At 40.1% G+C, this 25509-nt stretch overlaps 2 protein-coding genes across 4 annotated transcripts in view; both read right to left on the bottom strand.

The window, feature by feature from the left end:
* Positions 1-2080, bottom strand: part of LOC146459006 (uncharacterized) — a 16510-nt gene extending 14430 nt beyond the window's left edge. The window contains exons 1-3 of one of the 2 annotated variants that reach the window (XM_085089873.1): positions 1975-2080; positions 1832-1882; positions 1681-1701 (exon numbers count right to left, since the gene is read on the bottom strand). In XM_085089873.1, coding sequence (XP_084945999.1) covers positions 1681-1701; positions 1832-1882; positions 1975-2040 — 138 coding nt within the window. In that variant the 5' untranslated portion in view covers positions 2041-2080. The remainder of the gene's footprint in view (positions 1-1680; positions 1702-1831; positions 1883-1974) is intronic. The other variant, XM_085089874.1, reaches the window with a different exon arrangement.
* A 3256-nt stretch (positions 2081-5336) lies between these two features.
* LOC146459005 (ATP-binding cassette sub-family C member 4-like) lies at positions 5337-22265 on the bottom strand. 2 transcript variants are annotated; one of them, XM_085089841.1, is made up of 8 exons: positions 21858-22265; positions 17072-17624; positions 16140-16519; positions 13561-14900; positions 12361-12931; positions 11508-11644; positions 6387-8357; positions 5337-6154 (listed from the first exon to the last, which is right to left on the bottom strand). In XM_085089841.1, the coding sequence occupies exons 2-7, from the start codon at positions 17618-17620 to the stop codon at positions 7447-7449; spliced, it is 3888 nt and encodes a 1295-aa protein (XP_084945967.1). In that variant the 5' UTR covers positions 17621-17624; positions 21858-22265; the 3' UTR covers positions 5337-6154; positions 6387-7446. The 2 variants fall into 2 exon arrangements, with proteins under 2 accessions (XP_084945967.1, XP_084945965.1); XM_085089839.1 differs by lacking the exon at positions 21858-22265 and adding an exon at positions 19642-20131.
* Between the last annotated feature and the right edge of the window lie 3244 nt (positions 22266-25509).

The following is a 25509-nucleotide window of genomic DNA, read 5'->3' as shown; positions in this document are numbered from 1 at the left end:
TTGAATGTTGACATTAATTAGCATATTGAAGGCACGGTTTAGAGGTTCACGCGCCATTGGAACTGTTGATCTTCATACGCAATAGTCTCGCAATATACGCAATAATCTCCTCACATTACTCTGAGGCTTTATGGCAAACCATTTTGGTTGAGTTTACTTACTGTTTGTGTCTCCTCTGTGAAAACATTTGGTTAAAAAAAAGATAATAATAATCAACGGAGTAACTGTACAGTAGCCCTCTACTTTGCATAATACCGCTTCACTTCTGACCTTCTGGCCGAGGCTTGCCGTGCGAAAACAAAGCTTTTTATTCCCCCGAGACTCAATATGGCCGCCGAGTGATAAAGGTCTTACTATTCCGGCGTCCTTTAAAGAGCGCGGCAGATAACAATGCATTCTGTACATATTCTCATTGAATGAGATGCAAATAAGTGAGTGGGTTTTGTGCAGTTACTGAGCTGTACAATGTACAATGTGGCCCAGCCACCTCTGATCACTATGGTTTTCATCTTTTGGCATCCTTGTTTATCCGCTAAGAAGGAAAATAATTTATTTATTTACTTTATTTACGAAATGTATGGATACAGAAATTGATTCGAGTCATAAACTATGGGACGGTCGATGTATCGGCTTCAGCATCTGACCCTCGCCTTGCCGGGCAATTTTTTTTCCTTCTTGCGATCCATTAACATCACGACCTTCGCGAAGCCTAATTAACCCTCAAATTACGCCAGTCGAGATTCGTTAAGGATCTTTCTTGATCTGGCAAATGAAAAGTTTCGATGACTTTCCTTGGCCTTCTCGTCACAAGATAAATACGGGTACAGTTTCCGAGGAAAAAGAAGCCTGACCGCCATTTTGTTTGCGTTGTGTTTACATTCCATACATTCCTGGCATTCCATTGTTAAAGGGACGCAAACATTGATACGGTTCAGTTCATTTCAGGGCATTTTTAAAATTCACACTTCGATATTCTGTTAAATGTTCAAAGTATATGTAATAAAGCAGTAAAAAAGAAAGACGGCAATAAATGTCTTTGGAGGGAAGCGTGCGGTGGTAAGAGGAACAGAGCTTTGGAGCTTACTATCAGTATTCTGCGCAGGGCGGACTAGAATTCATCTTAAACATGAAAACTCATGTTCATGTACGAATGTACAAAGATAAAGAAGCCACATAAACTCGTCATTTCTCGCAAATCTTAGCTGGTGCTCATTTCTAGCTTTGGTTTATGAGTGAAAGCAATTCATGCTTGAGTTCGCATAGTCGCCGAAGCCAGAGTTTTTGTGACGTCACTTAGCAAACTTTCAACTGTACTCAAACTTTTCAGTGCAAAGATTACGGCTTGGGTGCGGTCTCCCAAAATGCAACTCTAGGAAATTTCTACATTTGCCATGTAAGGGGAGTTGGAATAATCGCGACGATGTTTAAAAAACGCGAATTCGTTTAACAATTTAACGTTTTGGGCTGGGTTAGCTCACGAGTATGTGAAACCAAATAAGCATAGCCATTAAATATTCACAGAACAACGGATTCAGGGCAACGCTTTCGATATCAGAAGTCTTTTGTTCGTTTTAAAGTTTAAATCCCTAGATACCAGGATTCTTTTGTCTGTTTAAAAGTTTAAATCTCACTTACAGGCTCTAAGACGCCTAAAGAAAAATTGAATAAAATTATACAAACCTGACGTCCTGGGCGTACAACCTGAAACGAAAAAGTACAAAGACACGTATTAATTACTTTCCTGATTACTTTATTTAATAACTGTGAAGACATTCAAGTTATGAAACAGCAGAAAACAGATATATTTCAGCAATAGGAAATTAAAGCTTACATCCCGGAATTTAAGAGATCCGAGTGACAGGAATCGACTACTTGGAACTGCCTGCGGGCGAAAGAGACGAATATTCATTTATGTTGAGATTTCTTTGCTAAAAATTCGGTGCATTTATTCTTTATCTCGTACGAGGAGCTTACTTGAGCGTGGATAACGTGTTTCGAACGACGCAAAAGCGAGAAAACGACAGAGCCTTTCACGGCCATCTTCGTAGAACCTACTCAGAGTTTCGAAACGACAGAAAAAAAATACACCGAACGTTAATTGCTCATTTATACAATAAACAGTGTAAAACTTACATTTTGATTGGTGTAGTGGAGCTTGTGATTAGAATACAGACGCACGAATGACTTCATTGATTGGCCGGTAATGACCGGCGCACGTGATCAAAGTCTAGAGTCCAGGGCCCAGTTGCTCGAAGCATGGTTAGCGCTAACCCGGGTTAAATGCCATGACAACCTATAGTTTTTAATACCTCTTAACCAATGGTTAGCGCTAACCATGCTTAAGCGCTTCGAGCAACTGGGCCCAGCCCGCCGAGCAACTGAACTTCAGTTTTAGTTTATTGCGCGTTTATACAATGAACAGTGTAAAACGTACGTTTCAATTGGTGTAGCGGAGTTTGCGATTAGAATGTAGACGCATGAATGACTTAATTGATTGGCCGGTGATGACCGGCGCACGTGATCAAGGTCTAGAGTCCAGCCAGCAGAGCAACTGGTCATAAGTTACAGTTTATTGCTCATTTATGCAATGAACAATGTAAAACGTACGTTTTAATTGGTGTAGCGGAATTTGTGATTAGAGTAGTAGACGCACGAATGACTTAATTGATTGGCCAGTGATGACTGGCGTACGTGATCAAAGTCTAGAGTCCAACCAGACAAACAACAAAGTCTAGAGTACAAAAAAAGTTTTGCAAAAAGTTTTGCAAACTGTTTTGGCGACTACCAGACAAACCAAAACAGGCAAAATTTTCGTTGCCAAGTAAACTTTCACTGTACAGTGAAAACTCCGACAATCACGAGTAACTTAAGGCTTGGTTATTTATCATTAAAAGATCGAGACACCCACGTAAAAGAGATCTTGAGATCCTCTAATCTCCCTAGCTCTTGATAAATAAAAGACTAACAAAACTAACAACAAACAAAACTAACTAAACAGCGTCTAAATTCGCATCATACCCACAAAGGTGTGACATGAAGGAGCTAGGGGTCCACTCTTTTATAGCGGAACTTCTCGTTTAACATAAGTACGTAAATAAACCATTTCCGAGTTACTTTGAACCTCATTATGAAAGCGAGGCTAAGTGCAAAGTTTTTGTTATGAAACTAGTTTTCATTTATAGAGCGGTTTTCAATTGAGTGTCGAAAGTAATTGCGTCTTTGCTTTGGTTTGTTTTGCATTACTACGCTCTGTGATTGGTTGATAAAACTCATGCCACTTTCTCAACCAATGGGAATCCAAACCAAAACCAATTCTGTCTTGCTCGGACGTGTTTTCCCGCCCTTGGCGCCGGTTACATCTATTTGCTTTGAATTCTGATTGTCTCGTTGTGTTGTTTATCTCTGTTGTGATTGGCCAGAGTAATTACTTTGGTTTTGGTTTTACGACACTCAATTGAAAACCGCTTTATGCAAACAAAACTAATTTTCATATGGAAAGTTTTGCACCTAGCCTCGCTTTCATAGTGAGGTTCACAGTAACAAATGGCCTTTCGTAATCATCATAACGTACTTATAACATGACTCCTAGGTTCAAACCAATTACAGTTGTCTAACATATTTGGACATTTATCGACTCACGTGACCTATTTTCCTTGATTGACCGCTTGCTAGGGGCCAACGAATAAGCAACAAATAAGTCTGGTATAATGTAGCTTTCTGTGCCACATTCTTGCGTAAAGAGAATAACTGTTATAAGTCGTTTCAGATCACGTGACTTAAATTTGATATGGAGGATTAATAAGGGTACCGATAACAAACCGTCTGCCAAGTTTCAACATTGAACAACTGCTTCCCCTCCCTCCAAATAAAAATATGCCAAACTATAAGGCAAGCCGGAAGCCTAAATACACTTGAGGTACTCTGATAACGCACGGGGCGTCAAAACGCGGTGAGAACATCAGTCACGCTACTCGTCTGCTACCCTGGTCCCAGAGGTTTTTCTCGATTTTTCCCCGCTCGCGTTGGCCGCTTCGCGGCTCTCTCACGCGGGGAAAAATCGAGAAAAACCTCTGGGACCAGGGTACTCGTCTGTGTCTCTTAGTGTACTTCTTTGCTCTCACCAGGTTTTGATGTCATCTGTGCGTTATCAGAGTACAGACGCACGACAAAATGGAATGTTTTTTCTAAAGAGCATCGACTGAAGGCGATACAGTCAACTCTCTCTCAGCGGACACCCTGTAACTGAACTCTCTCTAAGGCGGGATAAGGCGGACAGCGGACACTTTTTTCCAACATGTTGGTTCAAAAAACCTCTCAAAGCGGACACCGGATGTTTTTGAAATTTTATAACATGCAAAGTTCCGAAAAATTAGCGCAATCTGATAACAGTGGTTTTAATAAAATATACCAGACCTTACAATATGTCTTAATACAATATTAAAGTCACTTTTCCCGTCATTTATACAACAACTGAGATGCCAGACTTGCAACGCAACAACAGTGCAGCATTACAAAGTTTTTTTTCGTAGTGAATGGGGTTTATGAACCCTGACCCCACGTACTGTCAAATAACAAACGACACAAACGAGTTTTGTTGAGGTTGATTCACAAATGTTCAAAGTGTGTATGAACTGTGTTGGATTCCGTAAGGAATATATAAAAGAGACACGGCCGGCCCGTCATAACTACATTGTACGCAGTAATTAAAGTAATAAAGCACTGGTTTCAGTTTTGATGCTCGGGTACCAGTTTACATGAACTCTCTCTAAGGCGGACAGTAAATCTGGGACCGAGGGTGTCCGCCCTAGAGAGATGCACTGACCAATGAGATTTTGGCATGACTCAGTGAAAGTGAACCAAGGCAAATTACCTTACTATTCCCCCTGGGGAATACATTACAACAGCGATATACATGTACATTGAAACGGCCACTTTTTGTCAGATCGGAAACTGCTCCAAAACTGGAATATTAAGGCCATGTGGAGAATCGCGAAGAAATGTACTAGCTTTTTTCCTTTTATTATTTTTTATTCTTTGTTATTATTATTTCATTTGCTTCATATTTTATACTGTCAATCAATTTAGTTTAACGTAGTTCCGCTATTGCGCAAATATTTGTCAGCTATATAAGCGTATGTCCCAATGTAAATTTTCATTATACCTGAAGAAGGCTGGTTTGGCCAGCCGAAATATAGTAACCTTTAAACCGTAATTCTACGTTGTATCGGTCTCTGCTTCTTTTATCATTTGTCTTTGTTAAGCCGATCAGATCAACAATTGATCCAACGTATACCAGCAGGATTATCGTCCACGGTTGTTGCTTGGACTTGGCTAAAAGAAAGCCTGAAAAAAAATTGAGGCTTTAGATTTACTGTAACCTACAAAGCACAGAGAATACCCTACCCTACATTTAAAAGCTACTCGATATCACTAAATTAAAGGCTAAGAATAAAATCTAGAACCAAAAGCAAACTATGCATATTGCTATTAATCTTAAAGGGGAAGTATCATGCAAATTGGCTGTCATTTCAAAACCCAAAAATGTTTGTCTGTCGGCAGAAGCAACGAAATAATTTTCAAGTTTGTTATAAATTATCACCTCAGTGCAAAAAAACTGTCGATTAGTGCCTCTGGCAAGGGGCAGAGTAGGCCGGTATGGATTGAAACTTGAAAAATATTACGCTAATGCTTTTCAAGTTCTCGCATTTTTGTTTCCAAAATGCGCCAGAACAGATCACGAGTTCTTCCTTTTAAGAATTGAGTTGATTTCGTTCCTCTCGTCATTCTAGAATTATTTGGCAGGTGATTGAAGGTCTTATTTCATCATTTTGAACAAAAGATAAAAAAAAAAAAAAAAAACCATGATACTTCCCCTTTAAGGAAGAAATGGAATAAACGATTCTGGTCAATTTCTGACGCGAGATTTTGGATCTTTTCTTGTCAATCCAACGTAAACCGTACAGCATTTTCAACAAGACAGAGGCTCATTCTCTACTCCAGAGCTCGTCCCTTTTGCGCATGCCTGACGTAGTCAAAGCCGAGCGGCTCTGGGATCGAGAATGGACAGAGGTTAAGTTTTAAGATGACCATATGCATGGCATACTGTTCCTCTGATTACCAAGTATTCTAGTTATATTACATGGTATTAACACGTCTATGATATTTAAAGGACCCTAGTCAGCCACCGCCATTTTTGATGCTATCAAAATTATTGATATTGCATGGTGAAGTGAAATCTTATTGCTTTATTGTAAGTTGTGTTCCTGAAGGTATGTTTCATTATCTTTAGTAGTTTCACAGTGATTTCGTCCATATTTTCGACATGCTCCGAATAAAACATAACAGCCAAACTCTCGCATATAAACAAAAACAAAGGTGTGGCTGACTAGGGCCCTTTAAGTCGCCTCTTGTGAAATATCATTACATGATTATGACTCTGTAACAGAGCCGAAATATCAACTATCTTGTAATAAACCCAAAACTTGGTTTCTACAATGATATCAATTCTCGGCCTTGCTTTCAGTTCATTTTGTATTCAAAATTGTCAGATGGCTCTGGATTTAATACGTAGTTATATTGTAGTCTTTCAAAAGCACTTGCACTTAGACAATCTTTACTTAATGAGAGTTTCGACCACCTGTTAGCAGCCTATCTGTCGTCATAGCATACCTCACCTCAAATTTGCCGAAGAGCAATTATTGTATAGATGTTCCGTCGGAAGTTCCTTCAGTAATTATCAAAAAACAAAAATTCTGTTATCAACGGAAGCCCTATTTACAATGTTAAAAATTCTAGAAATACTAAAAAAATCACACACATCGAAATGATAGAAATATAAAACTATTACAAATCTACAAAACTACAAATTTTGATTAAAGACCATGCCGCCAAGGTAATGAACCAATTCAAAAATACTTTAGCACTGTCAGATTGGTATTCTCATTGGTAATAATGCTGCTTATGTTCTTTATTACAAAACTAGTGATCCAGTGTTCCAGATAAGAGAGAGATCTCAGGTCAAAAACCCGAGAGAGCTTTCTTCCTGACCCGACAAAATAAATGGTAAACTTGAGAAGATTTGGAGAGAGCCACAGCTATTAACCCCCGAAAATTCCTCATTTTATTAACACCCTAACCTGGAAAGTTATCTGGAACACTCGTGATCATCTGCAGACTTTACACGCTACGTGTTCACGTCATTGGTTTCACAGTAAAGGTCAGCTAAGGTCACCTTGTAAATCAAGGCTGCTTCATAACAGGGGCCCAGGAGCCTGGGGCGCCCAAGAAAATGCTTTGGGCGCCTAAATGTTTTGCAGCGGCACCTAACGCTTCACATGTTGGGCTCCTAACGTGTCAGCTTTTGGCCTTGTGGGCTCCTTGAAATTTTTCTTAGGTTAAACAGCATTGTTAATGTTCTAAATTTTGGATAAAGAATGCAGGAAAATGTTACACTAGATTTTGAGAATGAGCCATACTGTAGAACATGCTCTCTTGGTTGGCTAGGAGAGTAGACAGGCTGTCTAACTCAGCTACATTTCCATTCCTTAACACTAAAATCAGATCACAGTCCATGATAGTGTTCAATCTATGGGCTATGATTATCACCGTGGAATTCTTCAGTTTGTCGTGGACTGTATTCCAGATGGTTCGCTCAGTATTTGGATCCACGTGCGCTGTAGGCTCATCCAAGATAACGATCTTGCTACGCTGCAACAAAGTGCGTGCCAAGCAGAGTAGTTGCCTTTCACCGACACTCAGATTTCCGCCCCCCTCGGTTAACTGATAATTCAGCTTTCCCTCGAGGTTTTCTACAAACGATTTCATGCTGACGTCATCCAAAGCATTCCAAAGGTCACAATCTTCGTACATGTCCAAAGGATCAAGATTTCTCCTCAACAACCCACTGAAGAGGACGGGTGTTTGAGTAAGCACTGACATGCATCGTCTTGTCTCTTGCAGTTGAACGCTGTTCAGACGAACTCCGTCTACTTGTAGATCCCCCTCTGCTTCGGGCATGCGTAGAAGTGCTGCAACTATTGAGGTCTTTCCATCCCCTGTTCTGCCCACAATTCCTATCTTGGTCCTGGCTGGAATGTCAAAGGTCAAACCTTTGAGCACTAGTGGGCCGCCGGCATAATACCTCATGCAGACATTTCTGAAGGACACGTTGCCATCACGTGGCCAGTTCGTGTGTGGCATGGTTTTAATCGCGTATCCTGGTTCAGATTCCAAGGCGATGTAGGCTTTTACTCGTTCTACTGACGTCATAAAGTTTTCAACGTCAGAAAACTGCCTTATAGCAAATTGGCACTTGTTTATAGATTCCACCACATAGGCCAAGGAAAGACCGATAAGAGCTATGAGAAATAAAGTAAAAGAACGAGTTAAGGCCCACTTCAGAAGCGGAACTTTTCATGAGCCGAACCTAATACCTTGTTATTAAGGAACCGTTCATTTTTTATGAGCATGGGGGGGCTGGTGGGATTTAGGGGGGGGGCCACGAGAAAAAAAATGGCACTAAAGGGGGGGGGGGCTACCAAAAAAAAATTGAGTGAAAGAGGGGGGGTCACCAGCAATAATTGGCTCGTAGGAGAAATTGAAAGTGGCTCAACACAGAAACAGATGAAGAAATTGAATGTTATTTCAATTTTATTTAATGCGATTTTCCTAATGGGTTTTACTGCGATTTTAATTTGTTTTACATACTGAGGTCGAAATCTGCATTTTATGTTAACAACAACTGAGGAAATGAAGCATATCTGTTGGAAAAGCAATAATGAATATAGACTGAAGTAGACACCTTTGTTTGTACAAGTTCAAATTAATATAAAAACGTAACAGTCTCAATATTGAATCATCCGTGGGGGAGTAGTTTTCTACAAAGTGGTTGTACTCAGAACTATATCAATAGATTGTTTAATGTTCTGTTTAATAGTACTCACTTTTATAAAGACTGTTGATTAGTAAATTATTTGAACCCAGGAGTATCAGTAGACTCAGTAGTATGCCTAGTGTGAACATCCAGATTAGTTTTAATAATAGAACTGTTGTTGGTGACTTCAGTTGACGGTAAATCTGAGCCGTAGGCCATCTTCAGAAAAGCTTGTAACTGTCATTTTTAATAGCAGTACTTTAATATCCAGGTGTGTAGGAGGGGGGGGGGGGGGGGGTTTCGAAATAATCGCGGAAGAAAAAGCACAATGAGGAGGTTGAACAACTACATGAGGTGTACCATGCGAGAGAGTAGAATGTCCGCCCTGGTTCTAATGCATATCAAATATGATATGCCTGTCAATCTTGACGAGATAGTCAATTTGTTCGAAGGCCTACACCCGAGAATGATGCAGTTTACCAGCTTGGTGTATGACTATCAGCAGATCGAATAGCTATCAGAACTCGACAGGGCGCGGAATGTACATTGAACTTTCTTGTTTAAGTTGAAACAATTATGCCGTAGAAATGATGAATATAGCTCACAAAGCTGCTGTAAAACAAATTTGTGATTTGCCTAAAATGGGTCTCAAAATGCAGGAAACGAGGTTTCTGGGAACCTAGATTTTCAAAAATTTCCGGGGGAGCATGCCCCCGGACCCCCCTAGTAACAACGCCTCCGGCGCTCAGCAAGATTTGGGGCTCAACGAACACCCCTATCTAACCCTTGCCTACGCGCCTGATATCTGTGTGTCCGCTGTTTTTTTCTGTTTAATATGACTCGTAATCGTTGATTGGTATGCTTCGATCCGTATTTTGTTAGTCAGATCTGTACGTGTATTAATTGTTTCTACTCGAAGGGGAGTAATTTCACGTTAACTATTTGCTTGATTAATTTTTATAGTTCCCTTGAGAATCTAAATGGAAATTTAGGGTTTGCCGTTGCCGTAAACGTGTTGCTATCTATAAAACGTTTTTTTTAAACAAGAGAAATCTTTACCTAAGCAGAGAACGGTAACTTTTTAATAGTACTGTAAAGAAATCACAGTAACAATAATTTTACGTTTAATTATAAGCAGTACATAAGCGTTTTGTTAAAGTTAGGAGTATGATTTGTTTCTGGTTGGGCGGGAGGGGGGGGGGGGGGTCATCAGAAAAAAATAGTTTCTGCTTGGGGGGGGGGGCCATGTGGAAAAAAATTGCATGCTAGGGGGGGGTCATACAGTTTCGTAGTGGCAATTAACCAAATCCCACCAGCCCCCCCATGCTCATAAAAAATGAACGGTCCCTTATGTACATGAAAAGTTCGATGCCTGAATGAGTTAAATTCCAACGGGTTTTATCCGAATTCAAAACAGAACTGGGCGACAGAAAAACGTTATCTTCATGCTCGCCTCGAAACGCTTAATCCTCAAAACTCAGGATTCTTCAACGCATCTTCTAATTGTTAATTCCCTTTGATTTTTTTCTCACAGATAATTGATTCAAACGGGAAACATGGTAGAAAAGCAAAATCGACTCAATAAGCTTGGCTGAAATTTCACGAATGCCAAAAAAACATTTCGAATTTTTGGATAATTTTCTTCTCTTATTATGGCAAATTGCAATTGCATTTGGCGCATGAAAAGTTCGGCGTCTGAATCAACAGGCGCAATTATATTGATTTGGGTCGGGAAAATTCTAAAAAAGTTCGGCTCATAAAAGGTTCGGCGTCTGAATAATACGACTTTGTTCAACACGGGTGACAGTTAAATAAAGTGATTTATTTATTTTACTTTAGCATAACTACATCTGGTCAAAAAAGCTGTGGCCTCGGATTATGTTGTTAAACTGGAATTTGGAAATCTTGGTTGGTTCGTCTGAGGAGAAGGGAGGTCCACCACACCAACCGATCAACCGACTGATTGACCGATCAACAAACCGACCAGCTGGCCAACCATCCAACCACCCAAACAATCAACTAATCAACATACCAACCAATTGACTCATCAATCAACCAACCAACCAACCAACCAATCAATCAATCAATCAATCAATCAATCAATCAATCAATCAATCAATCAATCAATCAATCAATCAATCAACCAATTGACCCATCTATCAACCAACCAACTAATCAATCAATCGATCAATCAATCAACCAACCAATCACTCAATCAATCAATCAATCAACCAACCAACCAATTGACCCATCAATCAAACAACTAACCAACCAACCAATCAATCGATCCATCAATTAACTAATCAACTAACCAACCAATCAACCCATCAATTAACCAACTAACTAACCAACTAATTAACCCATCAATGAACCAACCAATCAATCAATCAATCAATCAATTAACCAACCATCTAATCAACCAATCAACTTATCAACCAAGACACTAACCAGCCAACCCACCGACCAACCGACCATCCACCCAACTGACACAACTAAGCAACAAAGTGACCAACCCACTAACTAACCAACCATTGGTCAGAAATATTCCGTGAATAACGCGGTTGGACAATAACAAATGCATCTTGGATAGTAATTAATTATGAAATATGGCACAGGAAGCTAACATGCAATTTACCTGCATTTCCTGAAAGAGCAACGGAACTAATTGCCACTGAAGCAACAAATAACGATGAAAGAAAATCGGTCCTGAAGCTGAGCCACCGAGCACTGGACACTACCAAGGTGAGATGGCGAGTGTGATCATCTTGAACCCTGTGGAAGTTGCACAAATGGAGCAGTTTTTAGTGGGGTGTTGAAACTTATTGCGCGTTTGCTTTGGTTTTGATTTACTACGCTCTGTGATTGGTTAATAAAACTCGCACCATTTTCTCAGCCAGTGAGAAACAAACCCAAAACCAATCGTGACTTGCTCGCACGCGTTTTCCCGCGCTTGGCGCCGGTTACACGTTTTTACTTCGAGTTTGGATTGGTTCACTGCGCTTTTACTTTTGTTGTGATTGGCCAGTGTAATAACTTTTGTTTTGGCTTTAGGACACTCAATTGAAAACCGCTCTACATGGAAAATACACCAGCGCGCATTTTCGGGGCGAGGTAAATATCCATCACTGGCCACCGACACTGAGGTGAATACAATAGCACGAAAATGATGATGATTATTAACTCATCTATTCCTTCATGATTACAATTTCCGAGCGTAAATGACCGAAACATGTAACATAAACTTTTGTTCTCTTGCACTCTGTGATTGGTTAAAGAAGTTCGCACCATTTTCTCAATTAACCAATGGAAAGCGAAACCAAGGCGCAGTGCTCGCACACGTTTTCCCGCGCTTGGCCCCGGTTACATGCATTGCTTTGAGTTCTGATTGGCATATTGCTCTGTTTGCGTCTGACACTTAATCGAAAACCTCTCTGATGTTTGTGGACATAAAAACACTTTATACTGCTCAATCTTTGCGGCTCTCTCACCTGTATAATTTCTCAATGAAATGCTTCTCCATTCGTCGCGTCCGAATTGTATCCAATCCGTCGATCGTCTCAGTGAGGTGTGCAAACACTGGACTGCGGTGGATGGACTCTAGCCTCTTTAATTCACGCGACGTATTTAGGTAGTACTGTATGATATAGTAAAACAACACTAACACAGGGGCTAGAGCAAGGGTTACCCAAGGATTGGTAATCGTGGGAATCAAAGCAGCAGAGCACAACAGCAATAAAAACTGGATAGCCGCGAGGAACACTTTCGGTAACAGTTCATCTAATGAGCCCATGTCCTCGGAGAATCTGTTTAGAATTCGACCCGCTGGGTTGGTGTCAAAAAACAGGACCGGTGCTTGGAGCACGCTGTTTACCATTTTATCATGGAGCTTTTCTGATGCTCTGATGGAGATTTGAAAGAACGTATACGCTCTGATAATGGGGAAAAGAAAAGCTGCAGATGCCAGAGAACCATAGATCACAATGTTCCTCCTTTTTTGTTGATCCACGAAGGACATTAAAGTGTATCTGGAGAGAAATGCGTCCGGAGCAACCATGATCGCTGTAAAAGGAGAAACAAATAAGCAAGTAAGCAAGCAAATAAGCACTCGAGATGATATGTATGTGATACTTGAAAGGGGAAGAAGGGGGGAGGAAGGAAGGGGGGGGAGGGGTGGTGGACGGGCGCTGAAGCCAGAAATGACAACAATTCTAGAGTAATGGAAATAATATGATGGAATATGTTAAGCCTGGTGAATAAATGAGAATGGTGTATTTATCAGTAAATGACACAGGCATACTCGGAAAAATTTCCGAGTGATCCTATCAGGAGTCAAACCTAAGACCTTCCGATTACTAGTTCGGATGCTCTACCACTGAGCTACAGGAGACTCGTGGGAACTAAGACCATTAAACTAGGTTCATGGGACAAACATCCTGCATACTGCTAGGATTGGAATGTCAATGTGTGGCATATGTGCAAAGGGGTAGTATGCCGGATGTTTGTCCCATGAACCTAGTTTAATGGCCTTAGTTCCCACGCGTCTCCTGTATCTCAGTGGTAGAGCATCCGAACTTGTTATCGGAAGGTCTTAGGTTCGACTCCTGATAGGAGCACTCGTATTTTTTTCCGAGTATGCCTGTGTCACTTACTGATAAGTACATCATTCTCAATTCTGGAGTACTACTGACCTTGTGTGAGGAGGAAAAAAGCAAATACAAGGATTATGACACCAGAGGGCAACGCAGCCCTAAAGTAATCCCAGTACAGTTTCGAAGTAACGGAACCGACGACTCTTTCCTCCTTTGAGAGTTCCAGGTGCTCAACAAGGTCGCCATCACCTGGAGTAGAGCTAGTGTGGTCTGCATGGCCCTGGCTAGGGTACTCGAGTTCTTCCCTCTCTTCGCGTGTCTTGTGGGAGGCATCTAAGATGACATTCAAGATGTTGCTGTCTTTCAGCTCAGAGTAAACGCCCTTCCCCAGCACCGAGCCCTCCTCCAACACGATCACTTGATCTGCGATCTTCATGTGGTTTTCGTTGTAAGAGGCCATAACGGTGATCTTATCTCTTAGCAATTGACGAACACAATGGTTAAATATGTGTTCGCCAACCTTGACATCAACAGCACTCAAAGGATCATCCAATAGATATATATCTGCATCCGCGTAAACCGCGCGTGCTAAGCTGACACGAGCACGTTGACCTCCACTTAGCACTACGCCTCGTTCGCCAACAAATGTCAGAACACCGTTGGGCAGTCTTTTCAAGTCCTCTTTAAGAGCACATGCCTCAACCACTCGTGCAAATTTTCGTTCGTCATAGGCATTTCCAAACAGAATGTTCTCTTGAATAGTCCCTGAGAAAACCCAGGCGCACTGCGAAACATAAGCAATACTTCCTGTGTAGTTGATCTTCCCGCTGGATAATTCGATCTCCTTCACAATTGAAGCAAGTAGCGTCGATTTTCCACTTCCCACCTGACCGGTGATCACAGTCAAACTCTTGTCTGCCATTTCAATGCTAACGTTTTCAAGGATGGTTTTATCGACGGGATCTGTCAGTTTGTATGTCAAGCCTGACACCACAAGTGCTTTTCGTGACCCTTCCAATGGTGGCTTTTCTACATCCTGGTGCATTTCTTTGTCACCAAATGAGGATTCCCTCAGGAATATCAGAGGTGAACCACAGTCATCACTCTTCGTGAGCTCATAGTCGACATCCGTAATCCTACAATCCTGCTCATTTTCAAGAAAAGGTAAATTCTTTAGCTGTAAAAATGTTTCCACCCGTTTCAGAGACACAAATGATTCAAGAAGCGTTGAGATCGCACATGTCATCCACATCAACACGGAAGTCCGCAGCGTGTTCAGGAAAGAGAGAAGCATGAATGTTTTTCCTGGAGATACATGTTTGCCGGTGAGAATAAAGGTCATAATAGATAAAAACAACGCCACAGGACCTGTGATTAAAGTCAAACACTCAAGCACTGACAAAGGTATGTTTTTCGTGCGTATGATGGAAGTTTCAGCCCTGGAACCATAAAACAGAACATTAGTGTCGACTAGGGTAGGCCTCAAAGCAAGAGCCCATGTCTAGAGGCCTCTATCTGTATTAATTCCTGAAGTCAACCCTATCTCGAGTACCGTATTTATTTGATTAAGTGCCCACCTTCAAATAAACACCCACCTCCAATAAGCGCCCACCCTGAAAACCCAAAGAGTAAAAAAACGCCCACCCCACCCCTCCCCTCCCGACAAAAAATAAATCTACTTGGGAAAGGATTGAGTCTAAAGCCCCGTCTACACGAGCAATTTTTATGTGGCAATTTTTATTTGTCCGTGTAGATAGCTTGACAAATATTTGTTGTCAATTTGCGTCAGTAATAATTTCGCACAGCAGAGATGTCCATGGAAAGGCAAAAAGCAAGATGGCAAAAGTCAGAAGACGGGCCAGACGTTAAAAAAATTGTCACATTATATGTGGCATCTCGTCTACATGGACAATTTTTTTATGTGGCAATTTTTATTTGCCACATAAAAACTAACACGCCAGCTTTTCAGCAAATGCAGTTGTCACATAAAAATTGGTCATTTTTCATCATCTACACGGGCAAATAAAAATTGCGACATAAAAATTGCTCGTCTAGACGGGGCTCAAGACTTAGTATGAGAGAGCAGCTCGGGGGCATGGGTTTCTGTCAAAAGACAATACACCTGAAAACACTAAGCAGCTTGGGGGGTGGGAGGCAACATTTTTATTCTCAGTATTGAACTGGATCTGCAAAGGAATGTATTGAAAATTATTAAAAACATGGTCATTGGATAATGCAATTCCAGAGTTTTGATTGGCTTAGCAGACATGGTATATGACAGCCATTATACCATCTCCAGTCGGAAATAGCGACCATCATATTGTTTGATGGTTGTTTTTGCAAAGAAAAAACCAGCAAGATCTAGCAATTTTTAATGGTTCTTTCTTTTTTGTTTTTAATAATTTGTGGCTGAATATCATTTGCTCTAAATTAAATTTGAGACAGGGGCTGGTCTGACCAGCCCCTGTCTTAAATTTAATTTAGAGTAAATGATACTCAGCCCGGCGGTCCATCTGCAAAGTTGCATGAGGGGGTGCCCTCAGGAATATTCAGGGACAACTGGTTTCAGACTGCCATTGCTAGCTTGCTTGCATTTCGCTCACTACTCCTTTTGAGTTTTCACACCCCACCCTCCCTCCCTGTGGGGTAGCCTTACTTGAGCCCTCCACAACACTTACCCTCTCATTTCGTGCACTCTCTCTCTGTAGTTGTCTTCCCACGCATTTGCTTTCACCGCACGGATAGCAGTCACAAGCTCATTCATAAGTGAAATACGTTGGTCTGACTTATCCGCAGTTTTGCGACGCAGAATGGCGCAGACATGCGACAATATAAATATGCATGGGACGGCCGTCAGTACAACAAGAATTGACATTATCACTTGCCAGCCAATTAAATGCAAGAGCAAACCAATGGTAATCGGGACTTCAATTATTGATAGCGAGGCTATAGATAGAAATTTTGGAGCCATCTCAATCCTCTTGACATCATTGGATATGAGGTCGATCACCTGACCGGTCCCAATCTCCTGTAATTTCGACTGACTAAGTAGTGGAATCTACAAAAGAGATAAAAACCACAAATGTTACCTTAATTATGTGCAGCTGCTTTAATCCATAGCCTCTTCAGGTGGAGGGGAGGGGGGAGGGAAACAAGGGGTCATTTTACAATCAGTCCATTCTAATTGTTACTACTTATCCAAACATGCTACACATGTACCTATCCAGGATTCATCATGCAGTGGGTGAGAAGGGGAATGGGGGTAGGGGCAAGGAAAAATTGATGAATTATCAGCTGGATCTACACTACCTATCAGGGACTTCATGAAGCAGACTGCAGTTAGTGAGTGACAGCTGAAGAAATTACACTCACCTTGAAGAAAACTATAATTCCTTTGACAGCACTACAAAGGGAGGGGGAGTAGTGGGGAGAAGAGGAAAGGAGGGGGAGGCGAAGAAAATTCATGAATCATTACCCATTAGGTAATCATTACACTACACTACATATTAGGGACTCACTACCTAATAGCGAGTCTATTATTATTACCTTCACTGCCTATAAGGGATTCATCTAGCAGTGAACAAGTGACAGCTCAGAAAAATTCTCTCACCTTAAGGAAAACTATTCCTTTGACAGCACTACAAAGTCTTATTCCCAGCACCTCAAATTTGCAAGTAAGAAAATGGGAAAAGGCAGCCATTAGTCCACAGAGAGGTAAAATGGCCGCCACAATGAAGGCCATCTTACGGTCTTTTTCAGAGGCCATAAGCAGTTCTATCAGCGTTCCAAGCAACAGAGGCTGGATAATCCTCCCTGCTGAATAGAACAACAGAAGACACCAATAAAAGGAAAACTCCTTCCAAGGAATCGACTTCAAAACGCTTTTCCATAGCTTTGCTTGCTTCCCTTTTTTGCGACTTCTCATAACATCATCATTCCACTGCTTTTGAAGGTTCTCTGTAAGGTCACGTGTCCTATCATCTTTGTGAAGAGGAAATATGTCAGACTCCTCTAGTGATCGCTGGCGTCCAGCTTTAAAAAGGCTGTTCATCCACCAGAATGTCACAAGTGAAAACACACTCGCACTAACCAGAGGATGCTCGGGTTGCTCGTTATCACTTTCATGATCTGGTACTTTCTCATAGTTTGTCTTTGACATGATGCTGTTAGGCAAAAGAAGAATAATATTATTGTAACATTGTCAATTATGAATATGGCGACCTCTAGGTGGATGTTACAGATCAAGCATGAGAGGGGTGTTTCATCAGATTCCAAACACCAAGTCAGTAGGTTGACTAAACAAGGCACAGCTGTAGCTACCGCAAGAAACTGGACAGTTACTGCATTTGTTTATATTGCTTTCGTTTTATCAAGTTGTTATTTGTTTGAGAAAAGCCGATAATTTATTTTAGGAATCGGCTTACAGCTGTATTTAAGTAACAGTTTTCCGTAAGTAATTTGTTTTTAGTCTTTCGTAGAACTGTCTAGAAGTTTCTAGAAAGCGCGTAATTTAAATTGCGCGCGCTCTTGCCAATCACGACAGGGCACGCGACAGTGCAAATCAAGTAAAAAGTCAAACTGTTTTAGTTTTTTCGTCACAAGTCACAAGTCGTAAGCAAGTTCAAAAAGTTAAGTCACAAGTCGTAAGCAAGTTCAAGAAGTTAATCAAGTGCAAGTCAAGTTTAAGTTTTAAGGTGCAAGAAAGTTCAAGTTAAAGTTCACCAAACTACAGTAGAAACTATCGTTCCAGTAATTCGAAGGCAGTATGAAGTTCTCACGGCGTTGACAGACAAGTTGAAGTTAATTAGAGGTCTGGAAACATCAGTACAAGAGACTGTGTTCTTTACGAATCGCTGGAGTGACAACAACCAAGTTATTTCAATCAGACCTCAAGGTGTTTGGTAATCAGATGAAACTGTTTGATATTGCTTCTCAATGCATTAATAATTCCTGGGGAAATTGAAAGCAAAAGATGACCAAATTTTATGGTATTTGTGATCACATTTCCAAACCTCCTTCACAGTTGCGATTTGCTTTCTTTCTTTCTTTCTTTCCTTTCTCTTTGGGAATATTAATGAGATTGAAGTTGCTTTTCTTAGATTTTTTGTCATTTTGGATGATTATCATGAGTAACAAATCCAATCTATAGCCTTACACATTAATGTGCACATTGCTGCATATAAATTGACTCGTTTGATTTTCGGAGACAAGTTGAACTGCAATTTTGTCTTTCGTTGCGGATAGACAGTGTAGAACTTCAGAAATTGAAGGAAGGCAAACTTAAAGAAATGCATTGGGATGTGACAGAAACAGAATATTGAAAAAAAAATTCAAAAAGAAGATTTATTCGCTTAGAACCCTTAACTTCCCTGCTGTCACATCAGAAAAGAGGTTAAGGTTTACCACTAAGCGATACTATCCTAATTAAGAGCGACTTTCTAGAAGATCCTCATATTCAATTTTCGTCTAACAAATTAGTTAGAAATGTTGCTTTATTGCCTTCGTGGAGATAAGTCTCCCACCAACTTCTCTTGGCAAGTATTAGAAATAAATATGAAATACGAACGGAGAAATTTAACTTTCTTAAAATTTTCTGCTTCAAACTTTTTGCACCCCGGGCTGTGCTTGAAACCCAGTGGCGAGAATCATGAATTTTGTGGTGGTAGTAGAAGTAGTAGTAAAGCTTTATTTCAACTCGGATTGAAGAGTACCGTATAACCATTACATTGATGAACAATATATTGTTTCATGTAAATCTTAATCTTTCTTTGTATAAGTAGTTGTTGTATCATACCATTGTTATTCTAATTTTTCGCTATATATTGTTCATCAATGTAATTCCATTCGTAAACTGACGATGGCACAGGAGTTGCCGAAACATGTCTTGCAAATTTTAAAGCCTTGTTCTCTTCATTAATTAAAATCAATTTAAAAAAATCAAATATGTACAAGACTTGCAGCTGTTAGTTCTGGAGAAATTATTCAGATCATTCAAAATCTCCTCGTTCACCAGTTATAAACGATGACCCTTCCCGTTTATAATATGATGAATTACAATCACAAGCTTTAATTACTGAGAGCAATGCAAAAAGTTTATCTTGCTAAATTGAGCACTTATCACAACACGCGATTTAGCCAAAGTTCAGAGAAATAAAAATTGCAAAAGTGGCTCATACTCACAGGCTGTTCTACATATAAGCGGAAAGTTCCATCCATTATCTGTGAAATCTGTTAAAACATTTGGCGGCAATCCAGTTTCTTTGGTGAAAGTTGTGACATTCGACAAGACGACAACACGGTCATATAATTTTCCATCGAACATGTCGTCAACGAATGTTAGCAACAAACCAAGAAATGAGATAACTATCGCTTTTAAATTTCTCTACGAAGCAAGATTGAACACTTCTAGGTAATTTTATCGTCATAAAAAAACTGGAAGAGTTCCAACAAAGCTGTCATGTAACGAGGTAAATCCATCACATTGTAACTCTCCAACTCACTGTCCGCCATGTTTTTTCGTATCCACTGACCAGTTCGTTTATTGGCTCAAGTCACTTAAATTCGTCCGATGACATTGGTGACGATTGTGACGATGTCAAAGAAGAAGATTGGTTGTATACAATTAACAAGTGGATGAATGTCAGTCCGGCATCCGATATACTACGATTCTAACTCTTTGTGATTTGTTTCGGGAACAGAAGCACGGTTCAATGAATTAATGTTGAAATGTTGAAATTAATCAAGTACAAGTTGAGGGGCATGCTGGTCAAAAAAATGGCTGGCGGGAAATTTAGAGTGGCTTGAGCCAACAAACGAATTGGTCAGCGGCTAAGAATAAAAGAATTCGTCATTTGGTCATTTTTATATGCTGTTTTTGGAGTAAATTAAAACTTAGCGTGCACTTGTATTGAAGAGCATGCATCACCGCTCTTTGCTCGAGGCATTGGTTAGTCCGGTTTGTTTACGAAACAAAAAAAAAAAAAAAAATGAAAGATTCCCACTCTGGTTCTTACAAATTTTGCTAATCTGAATATCAGCAGGTTATGATTTTAAAATTCATCTTTACTTAAATGCAATGCAAAAAAAACCAATTCCTCCCCACAAAAAAAAAATACACTAATTCACCCTAGTTTATACATGGAGGTCAGAAACGCCGGGAGGGTAAAGTTTGGCCCGGTATAAATACTTTTTATTCCTAAACATGATAACCAGAAACGAGAAGTGTTGGAAATCGTTTACCAAAAATCGCGCGAAATATTAATCTTAACTTAGGGGTATCGAATAGTCTTTGCGAGCATTTGCGAGCATGCGAGCAGTGTGTTTATTTTTGCGTGCATGAGCAGTTGTCAAATTTCTTGCGAGCAGCGAGCACCTTAGAAAAATACAGATGGCGAGCAGCGAGTTTTGCGCCAAGTAATTGCTAATAATCTGGCTGACACCTCCAAAACAGAACAATAGTTACAGGCTGAACTGTTGAAGAAAGACTGAAGCCAGAGGCAAGGATGTTTCAACCTTTTTGTTTATCGTTTATATATTTTTCTCAAACGCATTAATAATCCATCAAGAGAAAACAGAAAATCACTACCGTGACCGTGGTTTGGATTTGTGATCCTAATTACCATAAAAATTTTGCCAACTTTAACCTTGAATTTCTCCAAGAATTATTGATCATTTGAGAAGCCATATCAAACACTCTGAAAGTGTATTTCATCAGATATCCAAACACCTCGAAGTCGTTTAAAAAAAATCGGCTGCGCCTCGTTTTTTCAACCTACTTCTCAGTGTTTGGATATCTGATGAAACACTCTTTCTCGTGTTTGATATATCACATAAAAAATAAATACAAAGGAGAATGCGAGCATGCGAGCAGTTGCAAAAATTTTGGCGAGCACGAGCAAGCGAGCACCCGTGTAATTTTTGCGAGCAATTCGAGCAAAGGCCAAATTGTGGGAGCACTTTTAAATTAAATGGGACCATTTGATACCCCTTAATTTATGACAAACCCTTTTGCACCAAAACGGTAATTTATTAAACGGAAATAGCGGGAATTTTACCTAAATGCACTTAAAAAACCAATACCTCCCGACAAAAAATGCACTGATTCACCCTAGTTTATACATCGAGGTCGACAGGAGCACCGGGAGGGTAAACAAGTAATGATCACGCATGAACGGATAGAAGTTTGGCCCAGTATAAATATTTTTTTATCCTAAACATAATAACCAGAAACGAGAAGTGTTGGAGATCGTTTTAAAAAATTCGCGCGAAATTAATCTTTTGCCTGGTATTAAAAAACAGCTGTAGTAAGTACGCCTTTCTGAGACTCTCGCAGATTTTAAGTGTTTTGGCGCGCCTGCAGCACTTTGATAATGTAAAATTACCCGTTACCGGCTTACCTCGCTAGTTTCTTTCTTGAACAGCTACCAGTGAAAACATGGAGCGATCCTGACTAGTCTTTGCTTTTTCGTTGCAAAAGCTCAACTTGAAAATGCTAGCTTTCTGCGAGTTGCCGAACAAAACCAATCAAGCGACTTCCGCACCACACACCCAGTTGCATACAAGCTAGCGCGATCGAGTAGAACTGACAGGCAGCGGCTCAAGTTCGCTTCACTAGCGAGCATGTAATCACTTTTGAATGCAAGCGGTATATATTGGCTTGCAGATTGATTGGCTTACAGGGGCCGTTGAGAATTAAAACGCGTTATAAGACTTTGTATGGTATATTGTCTATGATCCAACTTTTGCTAACTTTCAAAGGCCGAACAAGGCGAATGAGGCAACTTCATCACGTCCCAGTAGGATGCAAGCGCAATAGAGTAGAACAAACAGTATGGAGCGCTGTAGAATAATTTTACAGAATTTGTATGCGTAATGAGTTGTTGTGATGGGAAGTGAAACGGAACCGCCTTCTTTCTGATGGTAATTTTTGGAAAAAAACAATGACCAGTGTTGCAGAGCCGTTTACTGTATTTCTTGTCAAAAACCAGAATTATCGTAAAAGAAAAATTATAAGGTACAGCTTAGTCCAGTAAAAAAGGTTTCGGAAAAGATGGAAATCTTGACCGGAATCAGCATGCTCCGACAGGAAAATTCCTGTACATGGGCGTACCGACTATCGAAGCGAAGCGACGCCGATGTACTCAGCGACGCGAAAAAAGTAAAATTTGCCATACACCTATTGTGTATCAGCTTAAGTGCATCTCGAATCATCGAAAATAAAAAGGGCAGGAAAATAAAGTATTCGCAGTCGTCATTTAAAAATGGCGACCGCGAATACTTCAGCTTTTCAGTTTACGCTGTGTGAGGTTTTTGACATCAGTTTTAACCCCACTGGGAAGTGAACATGCACACTCCCTTTAAAATAATGACTGGTTGTTGGGGTGGAGTGGCGGGGGTATTAAACCTTTCTTTCGGCTTTTATTTCAGAAATATTTTAGTTAAATAAGCCATACCTTCGACTAAATTTCCAACTGAAAATTCTAATTTTTTACACGGCAAAGGACGAGCGGCGAACGGCTCTGACGGACGGACCATTGGCGTTGTTCTGAACGATTTCAGTGTTCGTGCAAATGGGAACGTCTTTGTTAAGTGACAGCGGGCTATAAATTAAGTTTGTAAGTATTAGGCAGCATTGTGTACTGCCTTCGCTAAAAATAAAGCCCCTACCAGTACATTGTACTCTAGTTTACGCATGGTCAGCTATTATGAAAAGCCATTAATCACAAACTCTGATCTTATTATTTTCACAGTGATGGGAAACCTTTCTGAATTATAATATGTATATAAATATTCTCTTTCAGTGTATTCTCTATCTTTGAATGAAATTTCTGTGAATTTTCACTGAACCTGAAAATGTACGCATCAGTGCCCGTGCTCGAGGCTCTTGAGAGTCGTGTCTTTTGCCGAAAACTCTGCTACGAGGAGAAAGACAACGCAAATTTTCTTTATTAACAACATCTATGAAAAAAAAATTAATTTGAATCATAATATACGAGATCAAAAGAAACTCTTGATGAAAATGCGTACCTTCTAGATACGTCTTGCCTCGCTGACCTTGCAATTCAACAAAAACTCAGACAACTAGCACGAAAAACATTCCAATAATTATTGCTCGTGACAAATATCCGATTGCAAAATAAATTATTAAGCTACAATCAAGGACAAAAGGCCGTTGGGACAAATTTTGCATTTACGATGTTTCCCCGATGATATAGCATCACGCTAGGAGCAAACAATAAGTGCCCCCTTCCCGACCCCCACCCCCATTACGATGTTGAGCTCGTGTATGGGCTCCTGCCTCTACCTGATCTCAAATTGGCAGCCATGTTGTTTTCACGCTTCAAGACTGTAATATGCCGTTTTCAGAAAGAAAACAAACCTTTTTGACGCGGTAAATCGAAAGAATAACTTCTTAGAAGTACTCGACATTTTAAACGGTGCAAATTGGAGAGTTCATGGTACCTGATGTTGTTAGAGCGTCATCTGATTTTAAAACTTTTAAAAACTTAGCGAACGAATCAATACTACGACGATATAGCATCCATAAACTGCTTTTTATCCTGTATATAATTACTTTTGTCAATTTTATCTCTTATTCTATTTTATTTATGTATTTATTTATTCATTCATTCATTCATTCATTCATTCATTCGTTCGTTCGTTCGTTCGTTCGTTCGTTCGTTCGTTCGTTTGTTCGTTCGTTCGTTCGTTCATTTATTTATTTACTCATTTTTATCGTGGCATGCCTGTAAACTAGCTCAGTGGAGCCCTCCTCACCTAACTAAATACAACAAATAAACAAAAAGCAAATTTGTTCCTAATATTAAAAGAGTCAAATTATCATCAAATTATCAAGTAAAAAGTAAAAAACAAGGTTTAAAATGTTCAAAGTCTTTTTCAGTTTCGCTTTAAAAACACATAAAACATCGGCCTTCTTCAGATCTATCGGATCTTTGGCAGCCTTGTAGACTACAAGCAGTCCCTTTCTGGATAGTCGAGAGGTCGCGCGAAAAAGCCTCGCACGTAAAAACTGGAGCAAATGAGCAGAGGGGGGCTTGGGGAGAGGCAGGAAAAGTCCGCTTCTCGTTTAGTTCTCCTCGCTCCAGTCTGAGAATTAAAACGCATTATAAGACTTTGTATGGTGTATTGTCTATGATCCAACTTTTCCTAACTTTCAATGGCCGAACAAGGCGAATGAAGCAACTTCATCACCTCCCAGTAGGATGCAAGCGCAATAGAGTAGAACCAGGAGCCCATTTAAAAATGGCGACCACGTATACTTCAGCTTTTCAGCTTACGTTGTCATTGAGGTTTTTGTTATCAGTTTTAACCCCACTGAGAAGTGAACATGCACACTTCCTTTAAAATAATGACTGGTTGTTGGGGTGGAGTGGCGGGGGTATTAAACCTTTCTTTCGGCCTTTATTTCAGAAATATTTATTTCAGCAATACCTTCGACTAAATTTCCAACTGAAAATTCTGATTTTTTACACGGCAAAGGACGAACGGCGAACGGCTTTGACGGACAGACCATTGGCGTTGTTCTGAACGATTTCAGTGTTCGTGGAAATGGGAACGTCTTTGTTCAGTGACAGCGGGCTATAAATTAAGTTTGTAAGTATTAGGCAGTATTGTGTACTGCCTTCGCTAAAAATAAAGCCCCTACCAGTACATTGTACTCTAGTTTACGCATGGTCAGTTATCATGAAAAGCCATCAATCACAAACTCTGATCTTATTATTTTCACAGTAATGGGAAACCTTTCTGAATTATAATATGTATATAAATATTCTCTTTCAGTGTATTCTCTATCTTTGAATGAAATTTCTGTGAATTTTCACTGAACCTGAAAATGTACGCATCAGTGCCCGTGCTCGAGGCTCTTGTGAGTCGTGTCTGTTGCCGAAAACTCTGCTACGAAGAGAAAGAGAACGCAAATTTCTTTATTAACAACAGCTATGAAAAAAAAAATTAATTTGAATCATAATATACGAGATCAAAAGAAACTCTTGATGACAATGCATTCCTTCTAGATACCTCTTGCCTCGC

Source organism: Pavona decussata, unplaced genomic scaffold (genome assembly GCF_977016875.1).
Source record: "Pavona decussata unplaced genomic scaffold, jaPavDecu1.1 SCAFFOLD_223, whole genome shotgun sequence".
Classification (NCBI taxonomy): domain Eukaryota; kingdom Metazoa; phylum Cnidaria; class Anthozoa; order Scleractinia; family Agariciidae; genus Pavona; species Pavona decussata.
Note: the sequence above shows the minus strand (reverse complement) of the source record. Positions and strands in the feature narration are given on the sequence as shown.